The sequence below is a fragment of the Heterobasidion irregulare genome, assembly GCF_000320585.1.
Source record: "Heterobasidion irregulare TC 32-1 unplaced genomic scaffold scaffold_11, whole genome shotgun sequence".
Lineage (NCBI taxonomy): Eukaryota > Fungi > Basidiomycota > Agaricomycetes > Russulales > Bondarzewiaceae > Heterobasidion > Heterobasidion irregulare.
The window spans coordinates 246,840-266,962 of record NW_009258207.1 but is presented as its reverse complement, the minus strand read 5'-3'; the positions used below and the strand labels follow the sequence as shown (position 1 = coordinate 266,962).

Here is a 20,123-nt window from a genome sequence, read left to right as displayed (position 1 = left end):
TATGGTTAGAAGGAACCCATATTCGGACAACCCATCCTAAGTTCAAGCTCGCCCCTAGGCGATATGGCCCCTTCAAGATACTGGGAAAAGTAGGAACCCTGGCGTACAAGCTCCAAATTCCTCCGCATTGGAAAATCCACCCGGTGTTCCACGCCGCCGTGCTCACTAAATATAAAGAAACCGAAGCCCACGGAGAAAACTTCGCGCGACCAATACCGGAGGTATTGAATGATGAAGAACATTACGAAGTAGAAATGATCGTGGATTCAAAACGACAAGGACGGGGAACCAAATACTTAGTCAAATGGATGGGATATCCCGAAGCAGACAACACCTGGGAGCCCTACGCTCTCCTAAAGGGAACGGCGGAAGAAGCCATGAAAGATTTCCATGACCAATATCCCGACAAACCCCGTCCGGGAACAGCCTGAGAGGAGAAACAGAGGTTATAAAAGGAGCGACAAGAGGACTCCAACAAACATCTTCTCACCTTCTTTCCCTCTCGAACACTTCCCCCCATTCGAATGCTCCTCCACGACGACCACGATGCTTCGTCTCCATCCAGAAACTCCTCCCCCGATGTCGTCCTTATGGTCGCCAATCCAGATGTCGAACGAGTGGAAAGAGGAACAAGTCCTCACCGACCAGATGCTGGACGAATTGATAGAGGAACAAGTCCTCAACAACCAGGATCTACCGGCGTCCTCCTCACCCCTCATCTCAACAACTTCTCCGACGACGACGCCGAAGACTATGCCAAGTTCAAGGAAAGGGAAAGAACCCGAAGACCCTCACCGGAGAGGGCCTCACGAGGTGCACCACGGCATGAAAGTTCTGATGACCGAAACCAGTCGAGCCTTGGCCCATTACCAGTGGGAGTTCCACCTCCTAGTGAAGGCACGAGTCCTAGTGGAGTTGCAGGTCCCTCGGGATTTCGAGCAAGAACGGCAGCTCAACTCCCGGGCCATGGAGAAGCTGAACCAATACCAGTTCTATCAGAAACTGCACCTCCGCCAGTACCAACTAGTGGACCGATTCCCAGCTCCATGGGAGGACCTACCCCTCGTACAGATCCTCACACCGGAGAACTGGAGCGACACGCGGACGCGCTCCTCCAGCGGAACACCATCTCCGCGGTAATACAAATGGCCACAGCCATGGCCCTCCAAAGACTCGCTAACTTCTCGGCAGGACAACCCGGGAATGAACATAGCGACGTACCTCGACGACTGGCTAGTGCCAGTCTCCAGATCAGGGCGCTTGCCCTCCAAACCGACCCGGACACAGCCTCCTGGTACGCCCATAATGATGGGCGACCCCGAGCCCTCCTCATCCACCCTGACGAGTTCTCCCAATACGTCAACCGAGAGCTCCTTCCAGCTCTCCTCTTCGGAGGAGAACTGGGAAACGTCCAACCAAGCAGAACCGACCCTTTCCGAGTTGTCACATGGAACGTACCACGTCCCGGAGAACATCCCACGCCTGTATCAAATCCAAGAAGGGTTCCGCGTACGGTCGTGGAGCGCCCTCCACCGAGACAACGAGAGGTTCCTACAGCGCATAGCCATACCGCGACTCCCCCCTCTCACCGGATACGAGGTTTTCCCTTATCCCAAGGAAATACCGACGAGGAGGAACCGCCCGTCTATCGAAGAAATGAGGGAAGGCGGAGTCGGGGAAACCAGGCAACCCTCGGACATGGAACAACTCCTGGCCGGAGTATTCGACACCGGCCTGGATCGCCTCCTCCTAGTGCTCGATTTCGTACGAACGAAAGAGAGGATAACCGAAGTAGCCGCAGAACTCGCCGCGCTGATTCGGAGGCTCGAAGAAATAGCTCTTGGACTAGATCCGAGCTCGATGCATGGGATGCTCTAGACGATCCAGGAAATTACGACGACGCTGACCCCTACTACCGACCTGACGAAGGGGGCGGGGATTATCAAGGACCTTTTGATTATTAAACGGACTAATAACAGGGCTTAGGGAGAAGAAAGGGGGTAAGGAAGTTGAGGAACTCCTTCCCCTGACAAATTACATCCGAAACGATGTAAAACTACAATCGTCCGCAACGACGTAAAACTAGGATCGTCCCTCAAGACGTTAAACTGTACGACCTCGTCCGAAAGAGACGTTAAACTACCGCGCGTCCGGAATGACGTCTAAACTATCGGACCTGCATGTCTTAAAACTGTGAAAAGATAAGAAGGCAGGGGAAGTACCTGACCATTTAGTCCTAGGTTCAAATGATGGTACGAATCAAGGACAACAGCGGGCATAATTCCACGTACGACCTACGGCGGAATCCTTTCACATCCTCGCTGTCAAGGAGTTAATCTGACAGATGCATCGAGCGTCCCATTTGGATCCTCAGTTTTACAGGGTTTTTTCCGCATTAGGGAACCCTCTACATGACATATACTCTACTCGTAGGTGTCGACAAGCAGGCCCTTCGCCTTGGTACAGCGAAGTGCCCATACATAACCGGTTGCAAGTCCGAGTCAAGAAATTATGATGCATAACTCGTATCGTGAACCCTCACAGTCAAGGTCTGACTGGTGTTTTGGGACGTCCCACTTTGGATCTCCCGTTTTACAGGATCGTTTCCGCATTAGGGGATCCTACAGCTGGCGCATGAGATGATGTAGAGAGCGGGCCGCCTCTACCTCACAAGTCTTCCTAATGATGCGAGGCCACAAAATCACATCCGGAACGATGTAAAACTACCAAAGGCTTGGTCCGCAATGACTATAAACTACTAGGGTCCGCAATGACGTTAAACTAGTCTTCGTCCGAAACGACGGAAAACTATCCCCGTCCGAGATGACGTTAAACTACCATTGACCAAAGGAGCGTGGTTGCATTCTGGCGAAGCGCGGAAGGACTCGCGTCACAGAACCCTGCCTATAAAAGGTCGAAGCGCTTCCGATATTCACTCGCTTTTCGGTAAAAGAATATCGGGTCGTCTTGGTTCAAATCCAAGCGAGGGGTCTGGGGACATGGAAGAGCAAGCATCTCTTCATGGAGCGCTCAGTCTAGTCCTGGAGTCGAAGTACAAGAAATTCCGCTCCAAGACCTAGTCAGGAGGCAACTAGGACACGTGCCTCGAGTCAAAGATCTAGTAGGAAGGGACTAGATCACGCGACTCTCGTCTGGCCCACATAGCGGAAGAACGACAAAGAGCGGGCCACTCATCCAAAGTCTATTCCGCCACGATCGTCCGCAACGACGATAAACTACGAAGCGTCCGGGATGACGTTAAACTAAGCATTGTTTTTCCACAATATTTGTGGCGAAACAACGTCCGCAATGACGCTAAACTATTGTCCCTTTCCACATAGGGATTGTTTCGAGGCCAATGGCATCGACGTCCGCAACGACGGTAAACTACGGGCATCCGAAACGATGAAAAACTACTGTCCCTTCGTTCTAGGGATCGTGCGTGGCGATCTTGACAAGATACCGCGCGTCCGCGACGACGTTAAACTAGGTGCCCCTGAACCTAGGGGTTGTCATTGACGTCCAATCCCCTGGCCGCCAATGCGTCCGCGACGACGGAAAACTATTTGCTCCTTACCGAATAGGAGTTGTGGATTGACCGCCATGGTGTCAATCGGTCCGCAATGACATTAAACTACGTGCTCCTTACCGTACAGGAGTTGTGATTCATCACTCTGGTGCTGAATCGTCCGCAACGACGTTAAACTACTCGTCCCTTTTTGCACAGGGATCATCATCAACGTCGTCCTTGACGAGAACGACGCTGATAATGTCCGAAATGACATTAAACTACCCTCATCCTCGGAGGAAAAAGCCTATCGTGACTCGAGGGACATAGTCAGACGATAGCCCGCCTATCGCACGGCGTTAAACTGCAAGCCGCCTAATGCACGGCGTTAAACTGCAGGTCCGCCTACCTCACGGCGTTAAACTGAGCGGTCTCATAACCATGAGGCGTTACAAGTTATCCGGTTTGATAAAGTATAAACCGTCCATCATGCCTCAGTGGAATCTGGAGCGGGTAAAGTCTGGTCCATGGCCCTATGCACATCACCGATGGAAATTCCGGCGTGCAGAAACATCTTTCCCCACAGATATTCCATGTTGATGATGAAGCACGTCCGCAAAGACGTTAAACTACGGATCGTCCGAAACGACGATAAACTACGGACCGTCCCGCATGACGTTTTAAACTGCCAGTCGTGGATATATCTCGCAACCCGACAAATATATCAGCTGTGGTCTAGATGTCCATTCGTGCAAGTGAACGGGCAGACTTGGGAAAGGAGTCAGACTCCTCCTTATTCCTCGCTGCACCCTTCAAGTCTAATTCTCTTCACATCCTTGCCTCGAACCCAACACTACACGTGGTATCCCCCACCATAGGCCCACGTTTGTGAAAAACAAACTCTGGACGCCGTAAACTGCCTCACCGGAGATGAGTCCACCGTATGGGGACAATACTGCTTGGGATTTGGCTGCAACCTCACCGGAGATGAGCTCACCGTATGGGAGCGATACTGCTTGGGGCATCATGACTGGTAGCCTGGAGAAGTAGGCCTAAGCCTTCGTAAAGCGATCAACCTACTTGTCCATGGGCGCCATCCACTGTCGTCAAGAGGAACAACAAATCATGAGGATAGACGACTATCCTGGAAACACTGAGGTTTGGCCCTCGGAGAAGGAAGAAGAAGAACCTGATGACACGAATCGGAACCCACATGCTAGAGTTTCTATTCATCCACACACCACTCGCATTCATACGCCTTTCTTGACACCTGTCCGGAGACCGACCGGACTGACATCCTGGCTTGAGAACCCAGGAAAGATCACAACAACCGAGGGGTGAAGGAAGAACACCCTACAGAGCGGAGGTTTGGTACCCTCGTGCCTCGACAAACAAACAGCTCAACGGAGATGGAAAACTCCTAGAGGATCAAACGACGTAAGTCGGTCTTCCTCCCAGAAAACGAAGTCATGTCCCGGAAGTCGCATCCGGCGACCATCGTTGGATCAAGAAAGCAAATCGTATATGGAGCGGCGATGACACGCAAGGCGTGGTCCTACCAGGCGAATAGGACGTAGAAAGGGGGTATTGTTATGATCACGTTCTATCGGGCCTACACGGCGGTCTATACCGATACGATCATCACAAATATCACGCGGCCTCACAGGTTGAGGCGTACACCAAGGTACAGATATTAACCTTGGTCATCCACTCCCAACGGATCACCTTATCGTTGGTCGAGTATCACGGGCCTATTGTATTAGCGGGCATGGAACGCCGCCTTATAAATTACTCACACGCAGGGCATGAACCTCCTAGTCTCTCCTGGCCGGAAGGAGACCAACGGAGAAGCACAAGAGTAGTCGTTATTGAGAGAGACGACTTAGAGAATACCTACAGATACATATTCGGTATTCTCACGCCCTACTTCCTGAAGTAGTATAAAAGGCCCATAGAATAGGCTGAGGATCTTCAGTCTATTCTCTTCGTTCACTGTGGTCTTCCTACCACAGTACTTCGTTCCCCTGTATCTTCACATACAGGGATCTTCGTTCAGTACTGTCTTCCTACAGTACTCCTTCGTTCTTAGGCAGTCTTCATACTGTCTACTCTCATTGCTACATCGCAATACACTTCTGGCTCCTGTGCTACACGTACAGTCGAGACCACCGTTCCACACATCCTCCACGAGTGACCTAGGGAAGAACCTCCTACTCTTGGGGTTACCGACGAGCAGTCGTAACAATGGGCCCTGCTGTCCAAGCCATGTCGCTTGCCAATTCAATCACTGTCACTACTGTTCTGAAGCTCTCAGAAGATCTGTCAAACTGGCCAATCTACAAGGATCGGGTACAGACAGCCATTGAATCAAAGACAGGGCTGTTGCAACACCTGGCTGGCACTGCTCGGCAACCACAAGAGCCCGAGCTTCCTGCCGAAGATGCTAAAGATGATGTTCTAGAAAAGTATGACAAGGCTATTGAGAAGGTCGATGAATACAATCAGAGAGAAGCCACCATCAAGCAGCAGATCTACTCTACGATCCCCGACTCCATCCTCAATCAAATCAAAGGGGAGACAACCGCCAAGGAAGTTTGGACGGCGCTCTGCGATCTTGCGGAGAAGCAAGGAAAGATGGTCGAAATTGACATTCGACAGCGTATTCACGATTCTCGATGCCAAGAGGGCAGTGATGTCCATGCGCACCTCGACACCTTGATCGCACTCCAGAACGAGCTCATTGGCATGCATGCAGCTCTCGGCAACAATGACTTTGTTGCTGTCATTCTCTCCTCTCTCCTGAAGTCCTATGAGTCCGTTATTTCAGTAATGATGGCCACTTTGAGTCTCAGTTCAAAGCCCCTTACCCCTTCCGGAATCATTCAGCACCTCACGCAGGAGCACGACCGGCGCAGCATTCAAGGTCGGCTCGAGAAGAAGGCATTGTCTGACGAGACAGCGCTGTATTCACATGGCGGAGGTAAACAAGGAAAAGGGGGACGCGGGAAAGGAAAGAAGGGCAATCAGTCGTCGAGTGGCAAGAAGTGTTATAACTGTGGACTTACCAACCACGTAGCTGCAGACTGCTTCCAACCTGGCGGTGGGAAGGAAGGCCAATAGCCAGCAGGAATGCATCGGCCAGGCCAACACAAGAAGGGTGCGGACCAGAGTGTGGGGAACTTTGCAGTTGCTGAGGATGCTGAAGATCCCAAATTTGGATTCACAGCGACATTTGACCTTGCAGCACTGACAGCAGGCCCCGGCGTCTTGTCCATGACACGTGTCCGATGCCTTGACATGGGCGCAAGTCACCACATGTCACCCTATCGAGAAGAATTCACAGACTTTGTCAGTATCCCATCCAAACCCATTTACGCAGCCGACAAACGTACCTTCATGGCAACTGGCCGCGGAAATGTTACAGTCATGCTCCCAAATGGGGACGACATGACTGCTGTGCGGCTGTCTGACGTGCTGTATGCGCCGTCAATTGCGATCACGTTGATCTCAGCCAGTCACATTGACAAGGCTGGATACTCCATTTACTTGAAAGGGGGGATCTGCAGGATCTCCGACCCCTCCGATCATGTTGTCGCGAGAATTCTGTGGTCAAACAACCTGTACAAAGTCGTCAGTCAAAAATTTTCGAGAACTGCAGGTTCCGCCAGGATCGCCGATGGCACCCCTCTGATACCACATGGGGGGGACGAGGAAGCTCATGCCAACCTCATGCTATCAGCGCGGGAACTACACCGTCGCCTGGGTCACATATCCCTGGACACAGCAAAGAGGCTGGTCAAGGAAAGAGTCATCGAAGGCATCACCCTCGACGCTCTCATCTCCGAAATGGAGCTTTGTACTGCCTGTGTGCAGGCGAAGATGACACGGGTCTCATTCCCAAAGGAACGGACCCGACTGCGCACAAAACGTTATGGCGAGCTCTTACACTCAGACTTATGGGGCCCCGCACCCATCAATTCCCTTACTGGCTATCGCTACACGATGCCCATCATGGACAACTTCTCACAAGAGATCATCCTGAAACTCTTACGCTCGAAGGATGAAGCCTTCAAGCATTATCTTCAACACAAGGCCTTCGTGAAGGGCCATTGTGGCGTTGTTCAGATCAACACTCTACGCACCAACCGCGGTGGCGAGTACACCTCTGACGCTTTCGAATCCCACCTCAGAGATGAGGGAATGGTCCATGAGAAGACTGTTCACGACTTGTCGGCACAAAACGGGACCGCCGAGCAGTTCCTATGGACTGTTGTAGAACACGGCCGTGCGTTGTTGATAGTGTCGGGACTTCCAAGGTCCCTGTGGGGTGTAGCAATGTCACATGCCATCTGGTTGTGGAATCGGACCAGAACGTGCACGCTGTCGCGGTGAGGAATGGTTTCTCCCCTAGATACGATCGGGGTTTCCTGTTTTTCCGGATGTACCTAGTGTTCGTTTGATTGCTGTTCTAGATGATACCTTCTGGTGTTGGCACAATACACAGATATTGGTCACAGTTATAGGCAACGATGAGAATATCTTGAGCTATTTAGCGAATTTCTGAAGTGGTGCCGGACCACTAACAAAGACAATACTCCGTAAATGTTGAGAATAATGAGGAGAGGCTTAAGAACTTTGTGATTCAAGTTGCTGAGGTGCTACACAGATTGAAGGTGAGCTACTAGTTCTTCTAGTATCCCTACAAGTCTTGCAGCTTATCTCCAACTGATATCACTCAAAGAACTTATTGACTGGCACTGACTGACTGAGTAAAAGTAAGAGGGAGAGATGGTCTCTGCCTGAAGCAGGACAATCAGCCTCCTTATATACTATTTCAAGTGGGAATCTCCTTCCTAGTATATACAGGCTGAGTAGAGTCATTGTGAGTCACAAAGAATGCTGTAGAAATAAAAAGAATAGGGAGGAAAGCAGAGGAACAGAAAGGAAAGTAAAAGAAAGGCTCAGAATGTGGTAGAATGTTCCTTCAGCTTCCTTCAGAACTGCTCAGAACCTTCCCCTCCTTTCAGCTTGGAATGCCCTAGACCTTGCCCCTTTCCTAAACATTCTCCATCCTTCCACTAAAGCTCCTTTCTATTCTACCAGATTCCACTGCTTTCTTTCCATTCCTTATTGTCTTGCCATGGTCTAGCCCTTTCTGAAATAGACCCTAGGCTCTGGAATCTGTCCCAAAAGCGAATTATGAGTATGAAAAGGGATAGGAAATCAAGTTTAAGTGGTAAAATACTCGAAAAATATGTAGAAAATCGGAATTAAATGTCCTGTCCCTTCTAGGTTGTTTCTCTTTTCTTTCTTCTAGTCAAATATTCCGCCCTCCATTCTACCATCACTATTTGATGCCTAACAATGTGTGAGCACGACAACGCTTGAAGGCACAACGCCATACGAGAAGGTCCACGGCACAAAGCCGGACCTGGGTGGACTCCACAAGTGGGGGTGCCGAGTATGGGTGAAGATAGAGGGGCGGAGCAAGCTTGACGCGCAAGCTGACAAAGGACGCTTTGTTGGCTATAGTGCTGAAAGCAAGGGGATACTGGTGTACTGGCCGACAAAACAGAAGGTCAGCGTCGAGTGCAACGTGCGCTGGGATGACTCACCGGTACCGGACGTCATTATTGACGATAATGACAGCCCAAACGACAACGCACGGACGCTGGCGTGCTCTGCAAAGGGTGCAGGTCGCACAAGCGCACCTGGCGCCCTAGACACAACGCCGTTGAACGCTGTCGATGCGTCGCGGCTCAAAACCGAGTCACGCGAGCCTACAAGCATCCTGGGAGGTCAACAGGACAACGTGGTGCCAGCGCAACTCGACGCAAGTGCAACAAGAGGTCAAAACCTACCTGTAACCCCGGATTATATCCCCAAGTGCTCCAATTCTCCTCACAGCGTCGAAACGACGCGTCCCCGTCGCACTCCCAAGCCTTCTGAGTATATCCGACGCCTTGAACAAGGCGAAGGAACGACGACAGGCAGCGCACGAGCGCCAGCTGTCCCTCGCGGCATGCAAGCATCCAAGGACCCCAAACCAGACCTTGAGTCAAATCCTGTCGACAGTGCGCAGGTAGCGGCCATGGAGTCTTTCCTAGCCGATGAAGAGGCCGATGAAGAGGTCCTGGAGGAGGTGGAGATGCTAGGGAGGAAGTGGGAAGGAATAGAGTGGGCAATGGCAGCAGAAGCGACCGAGGGGATGGAACCCCGCACCGTGGAAGCGGCTCGGAAACGACCGGACTGGCCGCAATAGAATGCGGCGATTCAAGATGAACTTGACCGCCTCGCAAAGCTCAACACCTGGGAGCTCGTCGACAGGCCCTTGAAGGCCAACATCGTCGGCTCCAAGTGGGTCTTCAAGATCAAGCGGGGCACGGCTGGCGAAATCACGTGCTACAAAGCACGGCTCGTTGCGCAGGGTTTCACGCAGGTCCCCGGCATCGATTACGGAGACACGTTTGCACCAGTTGCAAAACTTACCTCCATTCGGATTCTACTCGCTCTCGCGGCTCGCTTTGACTGGGAGATTTATCAGATGGATGTAAAGAATGCATTCCTTAATGGAGACCTCGAGGAAGAGATCTTTATGAAGCAACCCCCGGGCTTCTCAGTGCCCGGCCTTGAAGAGAAGGTCTGTCGCTTATTCAAGACAATCTATGGCTTGAAGCAATCCTCTCGGCGCTGGTACAAGAAGCTCTGCAACGCGTTCCTCGCCATGGGCTTTACGGTCTGTGCTGTCAAACACGGCATCTTCTACAAGCGTGACGACGAGGGTGTTTCCATTATTGCTGTCTCTGTCGACGACCTCGCTCTCTTTGCTAGTTCCTTGGCTGCCATCTTAGCTATGAAGGAAGCCCTCAATTAGGCCTTTGAGATGACAGATCTTGGCGAGATTCACTGGTTGCTTGGTATCGAGATCAAGCGTGATCGCGGGGCGCGGACTATTTCCCTGCCTCAGCGTGCGTACATCAACACAATTCTCTCACGCTTTAATCTCAAGACCGCAAATTCACTCTCCACTCCCACTGATCCAAACGCACACCTCACAATGATGCAATCCCCATCCACTCCGCAGCAGTTCTCTGAGATGCGCAATGTTCCGTACCAGGAACTTATTGGATCTGCCATGTATGCTGCCGTTGCCGCTCGACCAGATATCTGTTTTGTGGTGTCATATCTTTCACAGTTCATGCAGAATCCTGGACGTGCTCACTGGGAAGCTGCAAAGCGATTGCTGAGGTATTTGAAGGGCACACGAGAGTTATGGCTAACTTTTGGGAAGGAGCAGCGGGGGATTGAGGGATTCTCAGATGCTGATCATGAGGGTCAGGAGCACAGATGCTCAATCTCGGGTTATGTTTTTCTGTTCGATGGTGGCGCTATGTCTTGGTCTTCCAAGAAGCAGTCAATTGTTGCTCAGTCTAGCACCAAGGCAGAGTATGTCGTGCTCGCTCACGCAACAAAGGAAGCATTGTGGATCTGTATGTTCTTAGGCAATATCTTCTCCCCTCTCACCACACCTACCATTCTCTATGGCGATAACCAATCCGCCATTGCCCTTGCCAAGAATGATGCCTTCCATTCTCGCACAAAGCACATTGACATCCGCTATCATTTCATCCACGACATTATCGAGAAGAGCTTCGTTGAGCTACGCTACTGTCCTACTGGTGAGATGGCAGCTGATGGATTTACTAAACTGCTGGCTCGTCAGAAGATTGAGAAGATGATAGAGCTTATTGGACTTCAGGAGATTTGAGGGGGTGTGTTGGACTGAGGCAAATCACCTTCGTCATCTCTTTCTTATGATTTACTTATTGCGTACTTACTTGATGAGCTCGGAGATTGCCGAAGTACTATACAGCTCTCAGCCACTGCACTTGTAGTTACTGACGCCTTCGGTGTCGGGCTTCCCTCAGTGATCTACACAGACGCTGAGGTGAGCCCGCTTCTTCTTAAGACATAGATGTCACTTTTACTTATGCTTCTATCACGTAGTAATACTTCTAGGTACTTACCAATTAAATATACAGTGATCTACACAGATGCTGAGTAATACTTCTAGCCCATATTATAACACTAATTTTTTAATTGGGAGCAACACATTATAAGCATTGGATTAAATTTCCAAATTGGGAACCACCTCTTTTTATGGCTAAAAAGATAGTTTCTAATTTCATGATATTAGAACTAATTCCATACCAAGAAGTCTTTAATTAGTAGTGGAAAATAGTAAGTACTACTACTCTATCAGTGAAAAGGTAAAGATGTGGCACATTCTATATTGTTTCAGCACATTACTCTTCTTTATATATACCTGTACCATTATCTTGTAGCTCTTTTGCTGACTTTCCAGCTGCCTTTACAAGGGACATGGAAAGAGAGGAATGTGCATTGATACTCCCAGCCACTTTGTTGGCAGCTTTGCAGCTGCCACATGTTAAGCTGGCTAGGCTTAGTTACATGCACGTGATGCACTAAGAGGGGTTCCCTGGGCTAAAGCTGATTGTGACGGCCCAACAAATAAAGACGACGGCTTGTCTTTGGGCTTGTTCCAAGAAAGGCTGGTCTGTATTGATCTTCTCCTCGAAGAGTCGAAGGAGGTGCTGATTGATCATGTGGCGGTGTTCGTCTGGTACGAACAAGTCCTCTCCAATACAACAGATGATTTCGGAGGGATCCCAACGGATGACTTGATATGCGGCGAGACGGATGACTTGATATGCGGCGAGTCCTTGATAGGTTGCAGGCGGTAGAGAATAATAAGAGCGATGAGACGAATCCAGTGCGTCATCAGACTGAGTATAGTTCTTTAGATCTGACAGAGATCGCGAAGCGTGAGCTGAAGGTAGCCAGACGCCGGGCGCAGTGCTGAGATCAAGATGTATACAAAGTGAACGAGCTGAGGCTTCTAAGAAGCTCAGCTCTCCTATATATAGTACATGGCTATTTAGAGTGGGACGGACATATGGTCCGTGCTTCTAAATGCTAAGTACCATCAACGATCGATGTGTGTAAGCCGCAGTCATTGTTCGTACTCCACGGCTCTTTGATGTAACCATATATAGTAAGTATATAAAATCCCTGTCCGCAGCAATATCAAATGGAACTGATCACGATCGACATCAGTCATCGCAGCAGAAGAGGTATCATAGTATGTAAGCGTTCATGCATTAGCATGTAAATGGTAGTCAGTCCGAGTCCGAGTCATGCGCGTAGCTCATGACCGTGTCCTAAGTCACGTGCCTAGATGCATGTCAAGTCACAGTCCTAGTCGTTAATAGTTTGAGTCCGAGGAAACACCTGACCTTCCCTTCTGTTCACGTGCTTATGCACGTGTTAGGACGCGGTCCTAACACCACAAGAGGCTATGAAAATCTTAGTACCTTGGCCTTGCATATAAGATTATTGAAGTTGTTATTGTTAGCCAATGCCTACTACTGATTGATATAGGATACAATATACAGGTTGCATCTTGGAAATCACTCTCTTGTATTATGCTCTAATTAGTTTAATTTATGTATAATCAAGAATGATTAGGATTAGAAATTATTTGCTTACCCCCCCTAAACCTATTCTAATTAGACATAATTTTCCTAAATTAAGAATTATTAGGGTTGATTATAGCTTGATATTTCGGAAAAATAATAATAAATCAAGCATCACAGTTTTCATAGGCTTCTTATAGAGTCATGTTTATTAAAACACTAGTTAAATACCTAAACACAGAATATACCTTATAACAAACTTACCTTTTGCCAGAGTTGAACCAACAACCTCATATATACAAGTACCCAGGACAGATGCTCTAAGCCACTAAGCCATAAGGTCTAATATATAAACTTGGTAATCTAAATAAGTAGACATAATATAGGCAACCTCAACATCTCTGATTTTATTTAATATTTATCTTTCCTCTTTCTTATAAATAAATAGGTCAATAAATACCCAAAAAGTCAGGTCTTTCAGGATTTAGTTTAAACACCAGCTAAAAAGATAATAAACCAATATAAAATAAATAATACACTTTATATAAAGTAAAAACAAATTATGGCACTTACATAATTTGGATTTAGAATGTGTAAAACTATGATTGAGTATAATATTCAATGGGACTCTACTAGTATAGATCATGCTATCTTAATTTGCAAATTTGATCAAAAACATGATTATGAATCATTGGCCATAATTAGCTTAAATTAGTAACATTAATGATTATCAATAATTAAGATCCAATGGGAGAAAGGGGTTTTCTAAATAGCCACTAGTGAGGTGAAGGGTGGGGACAAGAGTATATATATGGCATGCCTATGTATAAATAAGTACAAGATTGTGAGATGATCTTGATATGCTTGGTGCACATATTTCCTATATAGCAGGCAAATATATTATTCTGGCACTACATACCAATATGACTGTCTTCTCTATAGCCCAATAGCTAGAGAAAAACACCAAGTTTGAGCATCTTCTGTATAACAAGGCAATAGACAATGTGGATGGCACTGAGAATTGTAATATCAATAGTGGTGATAACTATATGCTACACAAGACAGTATTGACTACTACATGGATAGACAAGGTCTACAAGGCTGCATATAGCATGTTCCTAAGCTCAACCTGTATATTGTATCCTATATTGACCAGTAGCAGGTATTAGCTGACAATAACAACTTTAATAATCTTGTATGTAAGGCCAAGGTACTAAGATCTTCATAGCCTCTTGTGGCAGCTGTAAAGCTGCCAACAAAGTAGCTGGGAGTATCAATGCACATTCCTCTCTTTCCATATCCCTTGTAAAGGCAGCTGGAAAGTCAGCAAAAGAGCTACAAGATAATGGTACAGATATATATAAAGAAAAGTAATGTGCTGAAATAGTATAGAATGTGCCACATTTTTACCTTTTCACTCAAACAGGATTAGTACTTATTATTTTCTACTACTAATTAAAGACTTCTTGGTATGGAATTAGTTCTAATATCATGAAATTAGAAACTATCTTTTTAGCCATAGAAAGAGGCAGTTCCCAATTTGGAAATTTAATCCAATGCTTATAATGTGTTGCTCCCAATTAAGAAATTAGACACTTTTAGATACTTTTAGACACTATTAGATACATTCCAGAGCTAATACAAGGGGGTGGTTTCCCAGATGAAAGAATCAGTATGAGATCTACAAATAAATCTTGGACAAAATAGGAATGCACTCCTTAATTTCCACACAGAGTGTGTTTGGATTATATCATGATCCAATCAAAAATATGTTCCAGCATAGGATCAGGCTAAAATCAGGCTGAAATGTCCTTCCTTTTGTGCTCCGTGGACACATGTTGCAGCTTTTATGACATTTCAGCCTGATTTCAGCCTGATCTTATGCTGGAACATATTTTTGATCGGATCATGATGTAATCCAAACACACTTTGTGCGGAAATTGAGGAGCACATTCCTATTTTGTCCAAGATTTATCTGTAGATCTCATACTGATTCTTTTGCGCAAGAAATCATCAGGCAATCATTCTGGGATCACCGATCCCATTGAACTTTGCCCGCAGTGATTACGGGGTGGCATACTAAGCACTACAGCAATCTGTGGTTCCGAGATACACAACGTGTCTGAGGTTACATTGTATATTTACAAAAGCGTATTTGCGATGTTACAGGGCCGCGACTGGATTTCTGATCCGGCAAAAATCAGAAAGGGTACGCTCAATGTTCGATGAACACCCCCTACTTAGCCATCTCTCCTTGTGCCCATTTCACTGCCTCGATAATTTTGGAATGGATCCCCTTTCCAGTGGCCACGACACCAAAGTTCTCTCCAAGTGTCCTGCCTTGACCGAAATCGAGCGGTTCTCCGCGTCCATCGCTAATAACGCCGCCGGCTTCCTCAATTAGCAACGCGCCAGGTGCATGATCCTGCAGCAGAACGTCAGGAAGTTTGTATATAATATGAATGAGAGGTTTACCCATATTTTTTCGCGATACCCAACACCCGTAGGTAATCTCAGGTATACACCTCCATCGCCTCGTGCGAGAGCACCGTACTTCGCTTGTGAGTCCATCCGCGTGGGGGGACGCGTGACACCGAGAATCTTGGCAACTCGATCATTAACACCGAGCGCTGCATGCGCCGATTCGACGGACTCGAGTAGGTTGAGCTCTGAGGGCTGGAGCTCCGGCATCTTGAGCGAGATTGGAGAGCCGCCGGAAAGTGTGAGCTGCTGCGCGCCCTGACCGCGAACGGCGACAAAAATACAGCCCCGAGGACCAGAGGGATTCGATGGGTCGAGGGGAAGGTTTGGGCAACCGATGACCCCGAGTTCTACTCGAGCATCGACCAGGAGCGCGAGACAGACAGCGTACTGTTCACCGCGGAGAAAGCCCTTCGTCCCATCGATGGGGTCGAGGGTCCACATGCCTATCAAAAGAAGCAGGAAAATCATCAGAATCCTCCTATGTGATGATTTTTATTGACAGAGCCCAGCGCAGCATCTGTATTTAACATGGGAAGTAGACTCACGCCCCTTCCGTCCACCTTCGTACTGTCCGCGATCAATCGCACTCAGTAACTCTGCTTCTGTGCGAGTGCGCCCAAGGCCCCACTCTGCCATCTCGCCCTGGCCAAGCTCAGCCTTCAAACAGTCGTTTGCGAGTTCAACAACTCGAGAGCGCAGTGCATCGTTGTCGTGCAGATCAGCTGCGTCTTCTTCGCCGACGATGGGATCGGAAGGGAAAGCGTGTAAAAGAACAGTATTGATGACGGCCTGCGCAGAGAAATCCGCAACTATATACAAAGGTACAAATCAAGGGTTCGTGAGCCCTCATACACCGTTACTGATGCAATGATCAGTACGCACCCGTCACTGGGCTCTTGTCGCCTTTGACAAGGGTCTCCCCCTTGACAAGGTTATTGAACACCGCAGTGGTAAGTGTGCAAGCGCGGCGCACTGCGGCAATCGCGACTTGCTGTTCGGTTGCAAATGGGATCGACATGTTGGACGAATGTATGTTGGAGATTAGATGGCACTGACCACCGCTTTATGCTGCATTGAAGGACGGAAATATGTCGCGATCAAGGCGAGTATCTCACGTGGGTATTTTATCACGTCACATGCATGAGCGTCAGCACGCCAATGAAGCTCCCGATCATGCTCAAATTATTTGGTCTTTTGAAAGATGATCATTAGACAGTTAGAAGTGTTTGGAAAGCGACCAGAAGAGAGGTGTTATTATGTCTATTGAGGCATAGGAAATTGAATACAATAAATAGCAGCAAGTACAGAATAACATCTAGGAAGGAGGCGTCTACTTTTTGGATTGTGGCAAGGTCTTGCGGTATGCTTCTTCCAACTCCTTCTGGATGTTAGGCAGCACTGGCAAGTGGGTCTGTGGGTTTCAAAATAGATGGTCAAAAATCAGACTCCAGACGCGGCAACAGAAAGACGTGCCTTGTATTCCATACTGAACTCGCCCTTCCCCTGTGTTGCTCCACGGAGCTGGTTAGAGTAGCCAAACATGTCGTTCAAAGCCACTTCAGCAATGGCAGTGAATTCATCCTCGCGGACTTCACTGTCGATGATGGTTCCACGCCGTTGATTGATTCCCCCAATGACAGCGCCTGTTCCCCACAATCATAAGCATCAGTGTATTCAAGCAACACAGATCACGAGCCACGACGTACTCTGGAACTCAACTGGAGCGACAACCTCAACAGTCATGATCGGCTCGAGGATGACCGGTTGTGTCTTGGCGAAAGCTTCCCGGAACGCTCCAATAGTAGCAAGACGGAAAGCCAGTTCCGAAGAGTCGACGACGTGATATGCACCGTCCTTCAGCACCATACGAACACCGGAAATTTGGTTGCCAGAGAGTGTGCCTTTCTCCAGTGCCTCGTAGAAGCCCTTAAAAATGCATATTCATTAGTAAACCATTGATTGAAAGTCACGCTAAGTTGCACTCACCTTCTCGACGGCCGGAATGTAATTTGAAGGTATATTTCCACCCATTACGAAGTTCTCGAACTGCGTATCCTTACCTGTATCTGCATCCGGCTCCATAGGCTCAATATATCCAATGACACGGGCATACTGGCCAGCGCCACCAGTTTGCTTCTTATGTGTGTAGAAGAAGTCAGCGCGCTGAGTTATTGTCTCGCGGAAGGCCACACGAGGGCGACCGGTGGTGCATGCGACGTTATACTCGCGCTTCATGCGCTCAACATAGATCTCAAGGTGCAGCTCCCCCATACCAGAGATGATAGTCTGACCGCAATTAGTTGTCAGTCAAGTTCTTGAACAAAATTGGCACGCACTTCTTTGCTTTCTTGATCCACGTGAACCTTGAATGTTGGGTCTTCCTTCTGGAAGCGATTGAGCGCGCGAGAGAAGTTTGGTGTCTCCATTCCTGTAGGCTTGATGGCTAGCGAGATGACCGGTTCGGGAACGAACATTGATGACTACAGATCCGGTGAACATCATCGCTACTTATTGCGCTTACTGTTCAAACTTACCATGGAGAAATTTGTCGTCCCATCTGTGAAAGTGTCACCGGTAGCGCACTCAACACCAAATATGGCACAAATTTCACCAGGCCCGATCTCGTCGATGTCCTGAAGACTCAAATGTAAGGAGATGAAAGCTAGGAAATCCGCTTTGCTCACCTCCATCTCATTACTATGCATGCGTACAAGACGAGGCACCTTGATCCTCTTGCCAGTGCGGCCATGGAAGATGAACTGACCTTTTTTCATCGTACCTTGATAGACGCGCATATATGTGAGCTGACCAAAGCGACCTTCCTCAAGCTTGAAAGCAAGAGCAACGAGTGGCGCCGCGGCAGCCGGAACAAGTGCAACAGGAGGTGCAGAGGCCGGGAGTGAAGTATCGTGAGCCACCACCTCAGACTCGGCAGGGTTCGCGAGGTATGTGCAAACGCCATCTAAAAGAGGCTGAACCGCAGTGTTCTTGATGGCTGATCCGAGGAAGACAGGGGAAAACTTGAGTCCGACTGTGGTCCGACGGATCGCCTCAACGAGTTGAGTCTGCGATGGCTCCTGGTCATTCAGGAAGATTTCGCCCATCTCGTCGTCCACCTCGGCAAGCTGCTCAATTAATTCCATGCGCTTCTGCTTTGCGAGCTCAAGCACGCTCTCCGGTATGTCATCCGATTCCACAACGTCGATACTAAGTAGGCGAGTTCAGTACAAGTAGACAATAGCAAGGATTCACCAGCCCCCTTACCCTTTCTCGCCTCGGTTGTAGATAGCCTTCCACCTGACAAGATCGACGACGCCGTTCAATCCATCTTCGACACCAATAGGGACATGGAGCGAAGCAGCTGCAATGCGAAGTTTGGTCCGAATTTGTTGAATGACCCGCCAAGGATTTGCGCCAGGTCTACATTGAGGAAGCAGAATCAGAAATTCGGTTCAAAGAGATAGAAATTTCAAATCAGAGCAGCCTGCGTCCCAGATGCAGCTGACCTCAGATACCAGGCATGGCCGTGTATCACGAAGTCAGCAACCGCTAGGAGCAGGACTCTTTGCCCCGAGACACGGTATGGTCCCAGGCTGAGAGAAGAAACGAGAAAAACTCACCGATCCATTTTGTTGATAAATGAAATCCGAGGAACATTGTATCTACGCATTTGTCGATCGACCGTAATGGTTTGACTCTGGATACAGGCGTTCAGCGACGCCCAAACAGGCAGAATGTGGCGGCAAGGGAGTGTCGGACTTGTCATCGTAACGATTCGCAGAAAGTGACCCAATGAACGACATAAAGTGACACTTACCTGTACACCCGACACAGCACAAAGAACTAAAACTGCACCGTCCAAAACACGCAAAGCCCGCTCAACCTCGATCGTAAAGTCGACGTGCCCTAGCGGTGAAGCGAGACATGTGAAACCACGCCAGTCAAGGGTTCGCGTAGGCGCATACCTGGTGTATCGATGATGTTGATTGCAAACTTTTCCTCCCGCCCTGTCAATGGAGACACTGCGCTCCAGTCGCAGAATGTTGCCGCGCTTTGAATGGTGATGCCCTTCTCCCTCTCAAGCTCCATGCTATCCATTTTGGCACCGACATTGTCACGTCCTCGCACCTATCCACAGAGATAAACAGAGTTGGGAGAATCAAACATCGAAGGTGTTTACCTCGTGAATATCTCTGATGCGGCCTGTGTAGTAAAGGATTCGTTCTGTCAAGGTGGTCTTGCCAGAGTCGATGTGAGCGGACACTCCAATATTCCGCTGGAAGCGTAGGCGCTTATGGTCGGCTTCTGTGAGCTGGAAAGCCTTTGCCAGTGCAGCCTGCACATTGGCAGACTCCTCAGCAGCGTCCGGTAGAGATGGTTTGGGTTTGAGTGCAGCCACGGCAGATGCACAGCGCCGTTCAAGGTTGAACCATGACCTTGAATTCGACTCTAGAAATGCACTATGTAGCTGCCGTCGCGACAAGGACAACATGGACAGTGGGGGTGAAGACACGAAACAGCTTACAGCCAGTTTTCGGAACAAATTGGACAAAATTAAGTTACGTAATATTACATGTTTCGGCCCCTCTAGACTTGGCCCGCTTGCTCTGCTAAGTTACTTGATAGGTCACTCA

The 20,123-nt window shown here is 48.6% G+C and overlaps 5 protein-coding genes across 5 annotated transcripts; 3 read left to right on the top strand and 2 right to left on the bottom strand.

Moving 5' to 3' along the window:
• Positions 1–524: 524 nt before the first annotated feature.
• On the top strand, positions 525–1,964 carry HETIRDRAFT_328157 (uncharacterized protein; the record flags this gene model as incomplete). The annotated part of the gene is made up of 1 exon (XM_009552996.1): positions 525–1,964. The coding sequence occupies one exon, from the start codon at positions 525–527 to the stop codon at positions 1,962–1,964; it is 1,440 nt and encodes a 479-aa protein (XP_009551291.1).
• Positions 1,965–5,773: 3,809 nt separating this feature from the next.
• Positions 5,774–6,628, top strand: HETIRDRAFT_454964 (uncharacterized protein; the record flags this gene model as incomplete). Its single annotated transcript, XM_009552995.1, has 1 exon — positions 5,774–6,628. One exon carries the CDS (start codon positions 5,774–5,776, stop codon positions 6,626–6,628), a length of 855 nt encoding a protein of 284 aa, XP_009551290.1.
• Positions 6,629–8,872: 2,244 nt separating this feature from the next.
• Positions 8,873–9,663, top strand: HETIRDRAFT_118720 (uncharacterized protein; the record flags this gene model as incomplete). The annotated part of the gene is made up of 3 exons (XM_009552994.1): positions 8,873–8,876; positions 8,899–9,590; positions 9,616–9,663. 3 exons carry the CDS (start codon positions 8,873–8,875, stop codon positions 9,661–9,663), a joined length of 744 nt encoding a protein of 247 aa, XP_009551289.1.
• Positions 9,664–15,109: 5,446 nt separating this feature from the next.
• On the bottom strand, positions 15,110–16,529 carry HETIRDRAFT_460760 (uncharacterized protein). The gene is made up of 4 exons (XM_009552993.1): positions 16,372–16,529; positions 16,035–16,298; positions 15,481–15,932; positions 15,110–15,430 (listed from the first exon to the last, which is right to left on the bottom strand). Exons 1-4 carry the CDS (start codon positions 16,505–16,507, stop codon positions 15,242–15,244), a joined length of 1,041 nt encoding a protein of 346 aa, XP_009551288.1. The 5' UTR covers positions 16,508–16,529; the 3' UTR covers positions 15,110–15,241.
• A 205-nt stretch (positions 16,530–16,734) lies between these two features.
• Positions 16,735–19,981, bottom strand: HETIRDRAFT_436454 (uncharacterized protein; the record flags this gene model as incomplete). Its single annotated transcript, XM_009552992.1, has 12 exons — positions 16,735–16,900; positions 16,963–17,132; positions 17,196–17,415; positions 17,476–17,775; positions 17,826–17,969; positions 18,024–18,122; positions 18,174–18,696; positions 18,754–18,909; positions 19,110–19,186; positions 19,307–19,395; positions 19,455–19,617; positions 19,670–19,981. 12 exons carry the CDS (start codon positions 19,979–19,981, stop codon positions 16,820–16,822), a joined length of 2,334 nt encoding a protein of 777 aa, XP_009551287.1. The 3' UTR covers positions 16,735–16,819.
• Positions 19,982–20,123: the final 142 nt, after the last annotated feature.

Coding starts and splice junctions, on each gene's coding strand:
- HETIRDRAFT_460760 (XM_009552993.1), bottom strand. CDS start 16,507: ATGTCGATCCCATTTGCAACCGAACAGCAAGTCGCGATTGCCGCAGTG. Junction 16,299..16,371: donor CGACAAGAGCCCAGTGACGG/GTGCGTACTGAT, acceptor CTTTGTATATAG/TTGCGGATTTCTCTGCGCAG. Junction 15,431..15,480: donor GGTATCGCGAAAAAATATGG/GTAAACCTCTCA, acceptor GTTCTGCTGCAG/GATCATGCACCTGGCGCGTT.